This window comes from Periplaneta americana, chromosome 7 (assembly GCF_040183065.1).
Source record: "Periplaneta americana isolate PAMFEO1 chromosome 7, P.americana_PAMFEO1_priV1, whole genome shotgun sequence".
NCBI lineage: Eukaryota > Metazoa > Arthropoda > Insecta > Blattodea > Blattidae > Periplaneta > Periplaneta americana.
The window spans coordinates 147,709,855-147,724,632 of record NC_091123.1 but is presented as its reverse complement, the minus strand read 5'-3'; the positions used below and the strand labels follow the sequence as shown (position 1 = coordinate 147,724,632).

Sequence of the window (14,778 nt, the reverse complement as noted above, 5' to 3'; positions counted from 1 at the left end):
TGTCTCTTCTTAGTCTTATTATTTTGTTTGTTCTTAATCGTGTTCTTTCTTATTTCTTTCTTCTCTCATTTGTATGTCTCTTCTTATTCTTATTATTTTATTTGTTCTTAATCTTATTCTTTCTTATTTATTTCTTCTCTCATTTGTATGTCCCTTCTTATTCTTATTATTTTGTTTGTTCTTAATCTTGTTCTTTCTTATTTCTTTCTTCTCTCATTTGTATGTCTGTTCTTATTCTTATTATTTTGTTTGTTCTTAATCTTGTTCTTTCTTATTTATTTCTTCTCTCATTTGTATGTCCCTTCTTATTCTTATTATTTTGTTTGTTCTTAATCTTGTTCTTTCTTATTTATTTCTTCTCTCATTTGTATGTCTCTTCTTATTCTTATTATTTTATTTGTTCTTAATCTTGTTATTTCTTATTTCTTTCTTCTCTCATTTGTATGTCTCTTCTTATTCTTATTATTTTGTTTGTTCTTAATCTTGTTCTTTCTTATTTATTTCTTCTCTCATTTGTATGTCCCTTCTTATTCTTATTATTTTATTTGTTCTTAATCTTGTTCTTTCTTATTTCTTTCTTCTCTCATTTGTATGTCTCTTCTTATTCTTATTATTTTGTTTGTTCTTAATCTTGTTCTTTCTTATTTATTTCTTCTCTCATTTGTATGTCCCTTCTTATTCTTATTATTTTATTTGTTCTTAATCTTGTTCTTTCTTATTTCTTTCTTCTCTCATTTGTATGTCCCTTCTTATTCTTATTATTTTATTTGTTCTTAATCTTGTTCTTTCTTATTTCTTTCTTCTCTCATTTGCATGTCTCTTCTTATTCTTATTATTTTATTTGTTCTTAATCTTGTTCTTTCTTATTTCTTTCTTCTCTCATTTGTATGTCTCTTCTTATTCTTATTATTTTGTTTGTTCTTAATCTTGTTCTTTCTTATTTATTTCTTCTCTCATTTGTATGTCCCTTCTTATCCTTATTATTTTGTTTGTACTTAATCTTGTTCTTTCTTATTTCTTTCTTCTCTCATTTGTATGTCTCTTCTTATTCTTATTATTTTATTTGTTCTTAATCTTGTTATTTCTTATTTCTTTCTTCTCTCATTTGTATGTCCCTTCTTATTCTTATTTTTTTTGTTCTTAATCTTGTTCTTTCTTATTTATTTCTTCTCTCATTTGTATGGCTCTTCTTATTCTTATTTTTTTTGTTCTTAATCTTGTTCTTTCTTATTTCTTTCTTCTCTCATTTATATGTCTCTTCTTATTCTTATTATTTTGTTTGTTCTTAATCTTGTTCTTTCTTATTTCTTTCTTCTCTCATTTGTATGTCTCTTCTTATTCTTATTATTTTATTTGTTCTTAATCTTGTTCTTTCTTATTTCTTTCTTCTCTCATTTGTATGTCCCTTCTTATTCTTTTTTTTTGTTCTTAATCTTGTTCTTTCTTATTTCTTTCTTCTCTCATTTGTATGTCTCTTCTTATTCTTATTATTTTGTTTGTTCTTAATCTTGTTCTTTCTTATTTCTTTCTTCTCTTATTTGTATGTCTCTTATTCTTATTATTTTGTTTGTTCTTAATCTTGTTCTTCCTTATTTATTTCTTCTCTCATTTGTATGTCTCTTCTTATTCTTATTATTTTGTTTGTTCTTAATCTTGTTCTTTCTTATTTATTTCTTCTCTCATTTGTATGTTTCTTCTTATTATTTTATTTGTTCTTAATCTTGTTCTTTCTTATTTCTTTCTTCTCTCATTTGTATGTCTCTTCTTATTCTTATTATTTTGTTTGTTCTTAATCTTGTTCTTCCTTATTTATTTCTTCTCTCATTTGTATGTCTCTTCTTATTCTTATTATTTTGTTTGTTCTTAATCTTGTTCTTTCTTATTTCTTTCTTCTCTCATTTGTATGTCTCTTCTTATTCTTATTATTTTGTTTGTTCTTAATCTTGTTCTTCCTTATTTATTTCGTCTCTCTTTCGTTTTTTCTTTTTATTCTTATTATTTCTTTTCGTTTTCTTTCTTTTTTAAATATTCCTGTTCTTTCTTACGTCTCTCTTTTCTCGTTATTTGTCTCTTCATATTACTTCCTATTTTCTTGTTCTCTGTTTTATTTCTTCTTTATTATTGTCCTTTCTTATTTCTTTCGTATTTCTTTTGTCTGTTCTTAGGCTTATTATATTTGCTGTTTTCTTTTTATGTTTTATTTGTTCTTATTATTGTTCATCCTTATTTTTTTCGTCTGTCTTTTGTCTCTTCTTATATTTATTATTTGCTATTATCTTTTTCTCTGTTTTATGTGTTCCTATTCTTGTTATTCCTTATTTTTTTCTTCTCTCTTTTGTTTGTCTGCTCAAATTCTTTCTTATTTTCATTTTCATGCACTCCGTTTTTCTTCCCTCTTTGTTTCATCGTTTTCTTTCTGTCGCTTCTTATTTATATTTATCTGTTTGTTTCTTAGCTTTCTGTATCTGTTTCCTTAATGATTTTTATAGTTTCCTTTAATTAACTCTTTTGCTATCTCCTTTGTACTAGTTTCTTATTTTCAGCCTTTTGATTTTATTCATGTTTCTATCGCTTTTTACTTTCTTAAATTCCCTTTTCGTTTAAGTATTTATGTCCCTTTAATTAATTATGTTTCTTTACTTCCTTTCGTGTTACATTTTATGTGATTACTTTATTTCCTATTCATCCCTTCTTACTTTCTTTCTTTCTTTCTTTATTATTATCTTTCTGTCTTATCAGTAATTCTTCTCTACAATCTTTCATTATTTTCTCCCTCACTACTTTCTTTGGAATTACATGTAATTCACATTTTCTTTCTTTTTTATCAGCTTTTCTTTTTATTCGTTCTGTCTTATTCTCTATTAATTTAATTTTAATAATTTCAATATGTGATTCTCATTCTCCATTCGCTTTTCTCCTCTATTTACTTTTATAACACTTTGTTTTGTACTCCACTTTTTTGTTTTTTTTTATTTTTATCATCCATTTCTCTTTATCTCGCAAAATATTTTAATTCTACTTTTATTTCTGTCTTCTTATGTTTTAGTTTCCATTCCTTCCTTTGTTGATTCTTTTTAGTGATTTATCGGAAGTTGCATGCCTCCTTTTTCTCCGTCTTCTTCCCATCTGCTCGTCTTCTTACTACTTTACATTGCAGCATGTTTATTTATTTTCCAGTCCCTCGTCTTCATTATCATTCTTATTTTAATCCTCTGTTTTCTTTGCCGTCTCTGCTGATTGAATCGCTTCGCCTCTTGAATTAAGCAGCCTTCTTTCTCTTAAGTGCTTTCCCCGTTCGTTATGCAGGTGGTAGTAACATTCATTTGGGAAGCCAAGGACTTGCTACACTTTTTTATTTTATCTAAATTGGAAATTCACTTGACCTTAGCTGCGTGAATGCTAACATTTCGAATTACGACACTACAACAGATTTCAACCTTTTGTTTTGCATTCGAATGAAAATGTGTGATTTTGAACATTTACGCTATCCTGAATTCAAATATGAAATCTAAAATTGCCTATCGCATACCATTTTTCCGGAAAATTTATTCTTAAATGTTGAATGATATAGCTCTACATAAAACATGCCTAATTTCAATTAATATTCTCTTAAAGCCAGCGATATTCTTTTAATAACATTTTACGACTTCTTCCCTAATCTGATACTGCCAGCAAGTATTGTGGAATATTGGAAAAGACCAACAAAATAAGTAGGCCTACGTGACACAATAATCACTATCAGATGACGTGACTTGCAGGCCTATAGTGCATTTCACACATTTCAAAACATGCCGCTCGCATTCTTTTTCAAAATGAAAGGATTTGCGGACAGGAAATTCCAAATTCTGCAAATTATTTTATTAAGAGAATTTTTTCCGATCTGATGAAAATTAAATTATGCTAGATTGTCCCATTATGCTAATATCGAGAGACTATAGGGGAGAGTCGGGTAGTATCGGACAGTGCGTTTCTTTCATCTACCACCATATGGTAGTACCTGATTGACATGGTTACGTTTCTCTATGCGACATTACAGAAACAACCATGTCAATCAGGTACTATCATCGTGTGGTAGATAAAAGAAACTCACTGTCCGATATTACCCGATGTCCGATACTACCCGACTCTCCCCTAAGTTAAATCGAGTATACCGTATTTACTCGCTTATTAGATACTCTCGCATGTAGGACATCCTCTACTTTAAGAGCAAAATGTAGAAAAAAATATATAGGGTAAACTAGGGTCTGTTGGACAGTCGGGCATGTTGGACACTCTGTACTTTAACGTGTTACCACGCCACTTGTGGGCACCACATTCAGCTAGAAGTCAATGACGGAAGTAGCCACAAGTGGCGTGTTAACACGTTAAAGTACAGAGTGTCCAACATGCCCGACTGTCCAACAGACCCTAGTTTACCTTATATCCGCATGTCAGAAATCTCCGACATCCTATATAATACAAAGCTCTAGATTCTGAATTCCTGCCTAAGACTTTTGCACAGTAACCTATATTATCAATCATAAATTCTTATGGAGAGATTGTAAGGTAAAACTCGTTTCTGAAACCAACCTATGTCCCGTTGCCCCGTTACTTCCCTAATTGCCTTCGCGCTGACAACGAGGAACAACATCTCTCTTTGTCTATTCTCAAACTACCTATCGTACTCTCTGTCCCGTTAATCCTTCCGTGGTCATAGCACAGGCAGAGAAAGAGATTTCCCTTTCTTCTTCTACAGATGGTATTGGTTTTCGCATACCGTACTTTCGAAATCAGTCATTCAGAGAATGAGATAAGTGTCAGATGTGAATGTGAAATGAGGAACAAACGAGCGAATTACTTTTGTCATTCAAATTCAATGTGATTGACTTCGCGAAGAAAGTGTATTTACATTCTTAAACTAATTTGTATACCTACTTACCTAACTGTAAAAACTTTATTTCCTTACTCCTTTTTTAAATAGGCGTACATAAGACACCCCATAATTTTTTATTTCCTTTCTTCTCCTATTCTTCTCTTGTATTTTCCTTGTTCTCCTTGTATCCCCTTGTTTTCCTTGTATTCTCCTTGTTTTCCTTGTGTTCCTTTTGTTCTGCTTGCGTTCTCTTTGTTGCCATTATCTTCCCCTTGTTCTCCTTCTGTTTTCATTTGCGAGCAGTTACGGCGATAGGGGCTTGCACTTTTATGTGATGGTCAATTCCTAAGTTACCTCCACTCAAACTAAGGAAAATGACATAGTTTTACATCACAACTATAGTGATATGACCTGTAAACAGCTTTTAATTACGAGTCCATTATATTGGGTTAGCCGGACACAGCGAACAGAGTAGTTTACTCTCGTAGGTCGTGTTCGATTATGGATCCTGTGAATAGTTGCAAAGCGTTGCGAATATAAAACATCAATACACAGTTGAAGAGCCCAGAATTCTTCTTCTGAACTCAATCACTATGAAGTACAGTAGTTTCGAAACGTTACGAATATTAAACTCTTAACACACTATTGAACCTTCAAAATTATTTTTCTGAGTTGAAACATTTTAGATTAGACCGAAAATCTCATTTAAGTTTTAAGTGGTCCCGAAACGTTGCTGGTATTAACATCTCAACACGCGCTTGAGCCAACGGATTTTTATTGTGGTGCATGATATGGAGCGCCCTGTAACCACCTCTCTGCACATTAATTTTCATTGTGATTGATGTTGTAGGGCACCCTGTATCCACCTCTCTGCATATTAATTTCTGAGGCTTGAAGTATTGATTAAATGTGAGTACAAATAAGAAGAGAAATGACTGCTGAAAGAAGGCGCGGAGGGAGTGATGTTTGTTCTTGTTTGATTGTTGCAGTCGCCGCAGCAGTACCTGCGCCACCACGAGCATGTGGTGCTGGACCCCGCCTTCTCTCCATCAGAGCCCTCCGAGATCTTCCACTCGGAAGTGGCGGACAGCGGCAAGCGCCGCGCGCCCGACAGGTCAGTGCCACCTGATGATGTTTGTTTGCACTAAACAAACACCACTCTATCATAATATAACAAACTGCACGCATGCAATTCTCATACTTCGCTACAAAAATACCGGGCCGCACTACTGTTATCACAGGTCAACCAACAGCTGCGTCGTTCGTCTCTTTTTAAGGCACGTTAATAAAATTTCTCTTGCTCGCGTGGGGACTCTGTTACCGTGGATACGAACAACCAGCGCCGGGAATTGAAGTGTTGGCAGCTCCAATGGAGATTCACAGGCGAAAGAAGTCACCACTGATTGGTGTAAATGACGAATATAAAAGAGCCAAAAGAAGTACTTTATAAATATAAAGGAATACAGGTATTCACTATCATCGTTCAAAATTATTAAAGTATTGCCACTAGTTGAAATAATTATTTATGATTTCAACAGGATCTCCGTTCATTATTCTCGTGCATGGATATGATAGGAAAGCCACTGATTGAAGTAGTTTATTAATTCACAAGAATTTCTATTCATTGTTCTTTTTCATGATTTTTAGAGTCGTCATTGACTGAAGTACCGGTAGTTTATGAATTTCAGCGAGTCTTCGCTCATTGTCCTCGTTGATGAATATGATAGAGTAGTAGCCTCTAATTGAAGTAGCGGTAGTTTATTGCAAAGTCGTCTATGGTTATTTAAGGTCTGCAGTATAACAGAGTGGTCTCTGATCGTTCAAGTTCTTCAGTATAATAAAAGCGTCTCTTGACTGCTCAAGTTGTTCAGTAAGACATAAAGTTGTGTCTGACTTCTCGAGTTCATCAGTATAACAAAGTAATTTCTAATTCCTCTCTGCAGTACAGTAAACTATTCTATAATTTCTTAAGTTCTGCAGTGTAACATACAGATAGTCGTTTCTTATAACTCAAGTTCAACAGTATAACAAAGTCGTCTCCGATTGCTCAAGTTTTCCAGTCCAACTAAGTCGTTTTTGATTTCTCAAGTTTTTTAGTGTAACAACCGTCTCTGATCGCACTTATTCTTGAGTATAACACAGTTGTCTCTGACTGCTCAAATTCAGCAGTATAACAGATTTAGTCCTTGACGATTGCTCAAATTCTTCAGTGTAACAAAGTCGTTTCTCGTTGCTCAAGTTGAGCATTATTACAAAGTTGTCTCTGATTGCTCAAGTTCTGCAGTTTAACAAAGTCGTCTCTGATCACTCGTATTTTGTTGTATGACAGAGTCTCTAAGTGCTCAGATTCTGCAATATAACAGAATCTGATCGCTCAAGTACATCAGTGTAACAGTCGACTCTGATTGCTGAAGTTTTGCAGTATAACAGAGTATCTTTGATTGCTCAATTTCTTCAGTGTAACATAACCGTCTCTGATTTCTCAAGTTCTTCAGTATAACAGAATCGTCTCTGATTCTTTGAATTTAGCAGTATAGCAGGTCAGTTCTGATTGCCTAAATTCTTCAGTATAACTGAGTCGTCTCTGTTTGCTCAAGTTCTTCAGCATAACAAAGTCGTCTCTGAATTCTTAAGTTTTGCAGTATTATTTCTCTCTGATTACTCAGGTTCTGCAGTATAACAGAACAGTGTGATTGCTCAAGTTCTTTAGTATAAAACAATTCTTTCTGAGTCATCTGATTTTTCTTCAGTATAACTGAGTCGACTATAATTTATAAAATTCTGCAATATTACAAAGTCTTTTCTGTTGCTCTAGTCCTACAGCATACAGAGTCGTCTCTGATTGCTTACGTTTGCCAGTATTAGTTGTATCTGATTACTCAGGTTATGCAGTAAGTAGAATAGCGGTTTCTGATTGCCTATGTTTTTCAGTATAACTGAGTTGTCCCTGATTTTTTAAATTTTGCAGCATGACAAAGTCTTCTATAATTGATCAACTCCTGCATTCTAATAGTGTCATCTCTACTCGAGTTCAGCAGCACAACAGGGTTGTTTATGATTGCTCAAGTTCTACAGAGGAACAGACATCTCCGGTTGCTCAAAGTTCAGCATCATACAGGGTTGTTTATGATTGCCCAAGTTCTACAGAGAAACAATCATCTCTGGTTGCTCAAAGTTCAGCACCACGATACGGTTCTTTCTGATTGCTAAAGTTCTACAGAAGAACAGTCATCTCTGGTTGCTCAAAGTTCAGTATCACAACAAGGTTCTTTCTGATTGCTCAAGTTCTACAGAGGAACAATCATCTCTGATTGCTCAAAGTTCAGCAGCACGATACGGTTCTTTCTGATTGCTAAAGTTCTGCAGAAGAACAGTCATCTCTGGTTGCTCAAAGTTCAGCAGCTCGATACGGTTTTTTCTGATTGCTCAAGTTCTATAGAGGAACAGTCATCTCTGGTTGCTCAATGTTCAGCAGCACGACAGGATTCTTTCTGATTGCTCAAGTTCTACAGAGGAACAGTCATCTCTAAATTGCTCAAAGTTCAGCAGCACGACAGGATTCTTTCTGATTGCTCAAGTTCTACAGAGGAACAGTCATATCTAAATTGCTCAAAGTTCAGTAGCACGACAGGGTTCTTTCTGATTGCTCAAGTTCTACAGAGGAACAGTCATCTCTAAATTGCTCAAAGTTCAGCAGCACGACAGGGTTCTTTCTGATTGCTCAAGTTCTACAGAGGAACAATCATCTCTAAATTGCTCAAAGTTCAGCAGCACGACAGGATTCTTTCTGATTGCTCAAGTTCTACACAGGAACAGTCATCTCTAAATTGCTCAGAGTTCAGCAGCACGACAGAGTTGCCTCTGATTGCTCGAGTCCTACAAAGAAACAGTCATTTCTGGTTGCTCAAAGTTCAGCAGCACGACAGGGTTCTTCTGCTCAAGTTCTGCAGTATGACCGCGTTCTCTCCGATTCTTAAACTTCGTCAATTTCATATTGATTTACGATCATTTGTATTACATTATCTGTGCGCCTAAATTTTTTTTAATGCAGTTATTTTTATTCTGATATTTAATTACTCTGTATCAACTACACGTAGGGTAAAGGTTGGTAATATTGTGATATGTGTAATATTGTGGTAGTTCTTTTTGAGAATTTATTACAATTGTACTGAGCGAGAGGAAGATCGGTTTTTTGCGTCAACGTATTAAGGGAATGTTCATGGACAAGTTTCTGCACAGAACCGGCCCTTCTCTCGCTCATCAAAACTGTAATAAATTCTCAAAAGGAACTATCACAATATTACACGTATCACAATATTACCAACCTTTACCCCATATTCAGTGTCGATACAATTAGTGATGTTCAGCAGGTATATTTCCTCCAATATTTATAGTCGCTGATATTCATCCTATATAATTAATTGAAGAATGGGTTTAAATTTTTCGGATGGGTAAGTTCAAGTTCTCGCTATGAGTTTACGTGACTCTCACCTTGCAGTTGCAGAAACATCGGAAGAAAGGAAACCAGGAAATCAGCGTCTGACATTGAAGTAAGCTGTACCTAATACGTAAGATGCTGTCGTATCTTCATTCTATATGTACATATTTCTCTATGTTTTGGCTTCTTCTGTGACGTCTTTTTACTTGGCTTTTTATTATTCTTATCTTTTCTTTTTCACGCGTCCTTCTTCTTACTATTGCTTTCATTTGCTTTATTTTCTTTTGTCTCCTTACTTTCATTTCACTATTTCTTATTTCTTGTTTCCTATTATGTTTTACTCATCCTCTCCTTCCATTTCCATATTTTCTTTCATTTCGTTTCTCAGCTTCCTTACTATGTCAGTTTCCTTATTATTCCGCTTTTTCCTTCTTTCTTCCTGCGGTACTGAATGCTCTTCGTGCCTGTCCACTTCTTAAGACCTGGCATAGGCTACGGACGTGGGGTCGTCACTAATGTGCCCAAGTCTGTCTGCGTGCCCCCGCCTATAGCTCTGGCAGCCGGCGCGTCGGGCTGTGCCTATTCTCTAAGAAACCATTATTCATTTTAATAAAACGCGCAGCAGTTGGGGCCGTGTAACAGAAGGCCGTGGTACAGTCCCGGCAGATCGCATTAGCCGGCGAGATTGATTACGAGCGACGCTCACTACCACATGTCACAAGAGAAGCAAGCAGGTAGAGCCACCGTGGCTCTTGCATCACGCTCCGACCGACTTGCAGTTCATAGAACACTCGGTGGATCTGTGGGACGACATGAATTAATACTCTGGGGTCCCCGATATGCCACTTTAATTGTTTTGGTCGGTCATTTAACGACGCTGCATCAACTAGTTATTTAGTGTCGATGGAATTGTGATAGCGAGATGGTATTTGACGGGATGAGACCGAGGATTCGTCATGTGATTACCTGATATTAGCCTTGCAGTTGGAGAAAACCTCGCCCAAACTGAAACCAGGTAATCAACTCAAGAGAGTGTCGAATCAATCCACGAGAGCAACTCCGAATGAGCAGGTTAACGAGTCTTCCACCTGAGCTATGCCGCGCTGGTAGCTTCTGCCGTTTTAAAAACAGACTAGATACGCTTCTATTATTATTATTATTATTATTATTATTATTATTATTATTATTATTATTATTATTATTATTATTATTATCATCAGCAGCTGCGTTTTCACAGGGAAATGTGAAACTAGTTTCTGGAAGAACGTTCGCAACAACATATTCACGCTGCGGCTGCGAAGAAACATTTGAGAATGTGAAATTTTCACTAACATCGCGAAAATCACTACACATTTTGCTAAAAATTATAAAATTGAGCTTTGGGTTCGCTTAGACATATCAAAGAACCCGGAACGTTATACCTACAGTGCTCCATACTCATATTACTCCTGTTTGAGTGTTAGAGAAGGCCGTATGGCCTTAACTCTGCCAGGTTAAATAAATCATTATTATTATTATTATTATTATTATTATTATTATTATTATTATTATTATTATTATTATTACTTCTACCTCTGATTGAGGTTCTGATTGATATGTACACCTATTATCAGGCAGTACACCTCACTTGACGATATGTGTCAGAAGAAGAACAATTCTTTGCATCTAGTGTAATATGTAGCTAATCGGCGATGTATGTAATGGAGGCGAAAAGGAACTGGCCACCCTACCCCATTATATTCTGGCTTAGTTGACTCATGAGTGATACCTTATTGGTGTCACGTATGAGGTTCAAACCTGTCTTCGAACAGTTGATTAGAGAACAACTCACTTTTCAAAAGTATTTAATCGTTTCTCTTCTTCGTTATGCCCATGTTCCTACCCTATACAATGCCACATTACATATAAAATACTTCACTAATCTCTTCCTTAGCTCTTTTTCAAGACGTCCGCAGAAGACACTTCATTTTCTATTATACGCTTCATTTGCCATTGCTATCCTCCTTTTGACTTCCTGGCGACAGCTCATCTTGCTACTTATAGTACACCACAAGTATTTTAAGGTATCCACTTGTTGTACTGTCTCATTTCGAATTCGCATGTTTTAACTTCTTTATTTTTCTTGCGATAACCATAGTCTTTGTCTTGTTTGCGTTTATCTTTATCCCATACTGCTCACACCTGTCATTTAGCTCCAGTTGCATATAGCTTAATATTATCTCCTCTTCTTCTAACAGCGCCATATCATCAGCAAATTTATTACTATTATTATTATTATTATTATTATTACTATATTATTATTATTATTATTATTACTACTACTACTACTACTACTACTACTACACCACCTCATTCTAGTGCCGAGGTCATGGAAAGCATGGGGCTCTACCTCCATGCCCCCCAAGTGCCTTCATGGTATGTTACGAGGATACCTTTACCTTTTTACCTTTTATTACTACTACTACTACTACTACTACTACTACTACTACTACTACTGTAGTACTACTGCTGCTGCTGCTGCTGCTGCTTAGCAGGTTTAGCTAACAATATTAACATCTCACGTCCAATTACAGTTCTGTTGCTTCCTCCAACCTTCCCTGTCGTTCCAATCCCCATCCTTCAGTTCTTCCTCCCGCATGCTGCTGAAAATTCTATCCTTCCATGTAATCCTCGGTCGTCCCCTTCCTTTCCTACGAGATGGAATCCATTTCAGTATTTTCTTTGGCAATCTGTCCTCTGCCATTCTTTTGAGTGTCCGTACCGTTTTAGCTGATTATTTGTTGTGAAGTATATTATTGAATTTTGAACCTTCATATTTACTCTAATGGCATTGTTACTTATTCTGCTTCTTCTGAAAATTCTGGCGGAGTGCCGCCAAAAATCCATTCCTATCGAAAATAATCTTGATTTTATTCTGGATTATTAGTTCCCATGTTTCTGCTCGTATATTAAAGTTACGTAATTCCGTGATACATTCTTTTCACTGAATGTTACGGAATTGGATATATTGCTAGTAAGTTCACCGTTGTCTCAAAAGTAGGCGAAAGGTGCACTGTTTCTAGAAATATGTCTGGCGCTATGGTCGAACGGCAAAAATTGACTGACATTAAATTTAAGAAAAGTATCACGGGATTAGAGATATCACGGAATTAGGCAAGTTTACCCTACTGTATTTCTTATAATTGTATTAAAAATTGGAATGTTTGTTTTAGAACTTAAATTCCAATGCCACAAAATGTCATTTAAGTTTGATATTAAAACTCTGTTTTTATTTATTCTTCTATTACAAAAATATTTTGTAATAATAGTGTTATATGCTGACGTTCAATTTGTAATTACAGGAATGAAAACACCGTGCCAAAGGTATAAAGAAATACGAAAACGAATTATTTTTATTCCACAAATTTTAAGTCCTTTTACTTTCTCATTATAATGCAATAGAAGTCCATTTCTAGATGTTCACAGGATACGTGTTTTCAGAGTACCTGACACTAAAAATGTGGTGTTTAACATGCAGTCTAATCTGTCATTACAGTGGTATCTCATACATTTTGTAGCGGATTATGTTTATATTCTTGTCAGTATTTAGTACGAGTACCCAGAAAGGATGATATGAAATATAATATTTTCGTAAAAGAGTAAATAGTCTTTATCTGACACAAAAGGGTCATTCACTCCTCGCCACAGCAGATGAATTTCATCGTGATTTTTGTTGTACATGACTAAACAAACAAGTAGAATGGATTCTGAATGCGGGATAAAGCAAAGAGGTGCAGTAAATCTACATAAAATAACTGTATGTTCATTTCCATATGCAGTAGGTTGACTTGTAGATGCTGAATATGAACAAAATCGATCCAATAGTTAGGAGAAATCGATGTAGGCCTATACGAATGGACGGACAGTCAGACAGGCGCCATGCGCAAAACCACTATTTTATTATCAGTGAGGTTAAAAATGTGTATTTGCGTGATTATAATGGTGTTCTTTTTAGCCAGTTTACAGATTGGTGTTCACGTCAGTTACATTCCCGTCATAGAGTGGACCCAGACCCGATGTCGAATTTCATTCATTCATAGTTTTCTGACAAAGGGCAGGTCTTTCACTGCAAACCCAGCATTTCTCCAATCTTCCCTCTTTTTCGCTTTTCTTTTAGATCCCGCATACGGTCCATATATCTTAATGCTGGCTATCACCTACTATCTTCTTGTTTCCCTACATTTCTATCTTTCACCATTCCTTCCAGTGCATTCTCAATAGGAAATTTCTTCTTAAGTCGCGTATCTACGAAGCGAGGCTGCCACGTGAGACCGTCTGTCGTGGCAGCCTCGCTTAATGTTTGCCTCGCGATTTTGTTCTTTTGGTAGCGAGAAAATAACTCAAAGCAGCGTCAGCTACCAGTTACTGCATAGCAATTGAGACAGTTAACATCGGGTTGCGTGATGGCATCCAGCGTATTCCGAATCTCTCCGGACCGGTGGACAATGACGTCACGCTGCAGCGAAATAGGCAGCTGGAAGGTTCGATGACTGTCATGGCGCTGTACAAATTGTTGTCTGTGCTGCAAGATTTTGCGAAATTTGCGTACTATCATCTCGTTCAAAGAAAAGAGAGCATAAACAGTGTATTTCTTGAACCAGTAGTAATAACTTTGTCCGTTGACATGTTCGCTCATAAGCCATTAACATATTGTTTTTACGTTGTGCTCATTACAAACAATACAGCAGAACACACCGCCATGACACAACAGTGCACGATGTCATTCGTCTGCTAATTCTTGCCCTATACAAGAACCAATCAGATTCACTGATGGCAGCTGATGGAGACTGCCACCTCCTCTGCAAGCTGATGGAACCGGTACGACACCGGTGGAACATCAGTGACGTCATCGGTGAAATTCGGAACACCGTGATGCCATCAGATTGCACAGCACTGAGATTCGGAATACGCTCATCTTCACCAACGAACAGTCCACATGGAGCGAGTTAATCACTGCGATGCAGCCTCGCTTAGTGGATACGCGGCTTTAGCCAGTGACCCAGCCAATATGTCGAAGTTATGGATGAAAAATCCTATCTCCACCAGGTTTTTTAATGCACTGTCTCCCGGCTTAGTGTCACTGTACGTTTAAAGCAGTCTCTGTCCCCACAGCGTTCATGTAATGAGTTAAAATTATCTGTAAATTTCCGGACTTGATGCTGTGCTTTACACTTGAACGTCCTTAGATTACTAGTGCAATGCGCAGCGCAATCTGTCGCGGAGCGCCTGCAAGATCCGCCTCCCGCTCGGCATAGCTGTCGGAGAAGTGTCTTACAGGCACGGAGCTGGTCTGTGCATGTCAGAGGGAGTGAATAAAATATCAAAAGACAAGAAACACAAAAGGCAGGATCGCTCCATAATTCATCCATTGTTGGCAATATATCACTTGCGTAAGACCTTGCGTAATTAACGAGTAGGATGGGCATGTAGCACAAACAGTTCACCGCCA

General features: G+C 36.2%; 1 protein-coding gene across 2 annotated transcripts in view; it reads left to right on the top strand.

Annotated features, from left to right (window-relative positions):
* LOC138703562 (protein CBFA2T3-like) overlaps nt 1-14,778 on the top strand; it is a 330,694-nt gene that overhangs the window by 282,802 nt on the left and 33,114 nt on the right. For both annotated transcript variants that reach the window (XM_069831530.1, XM_069831531.1), the window contains exon 6: nt 5,842-5,966. In XM_069831530.1, coding sequence (XP_069687631.1) covers nt 5,842-5,966 — 125 coding nt within the window. The remainder of the gene's footprint in view (nt 1-5,841; nt 5,967-14,778) is intronic.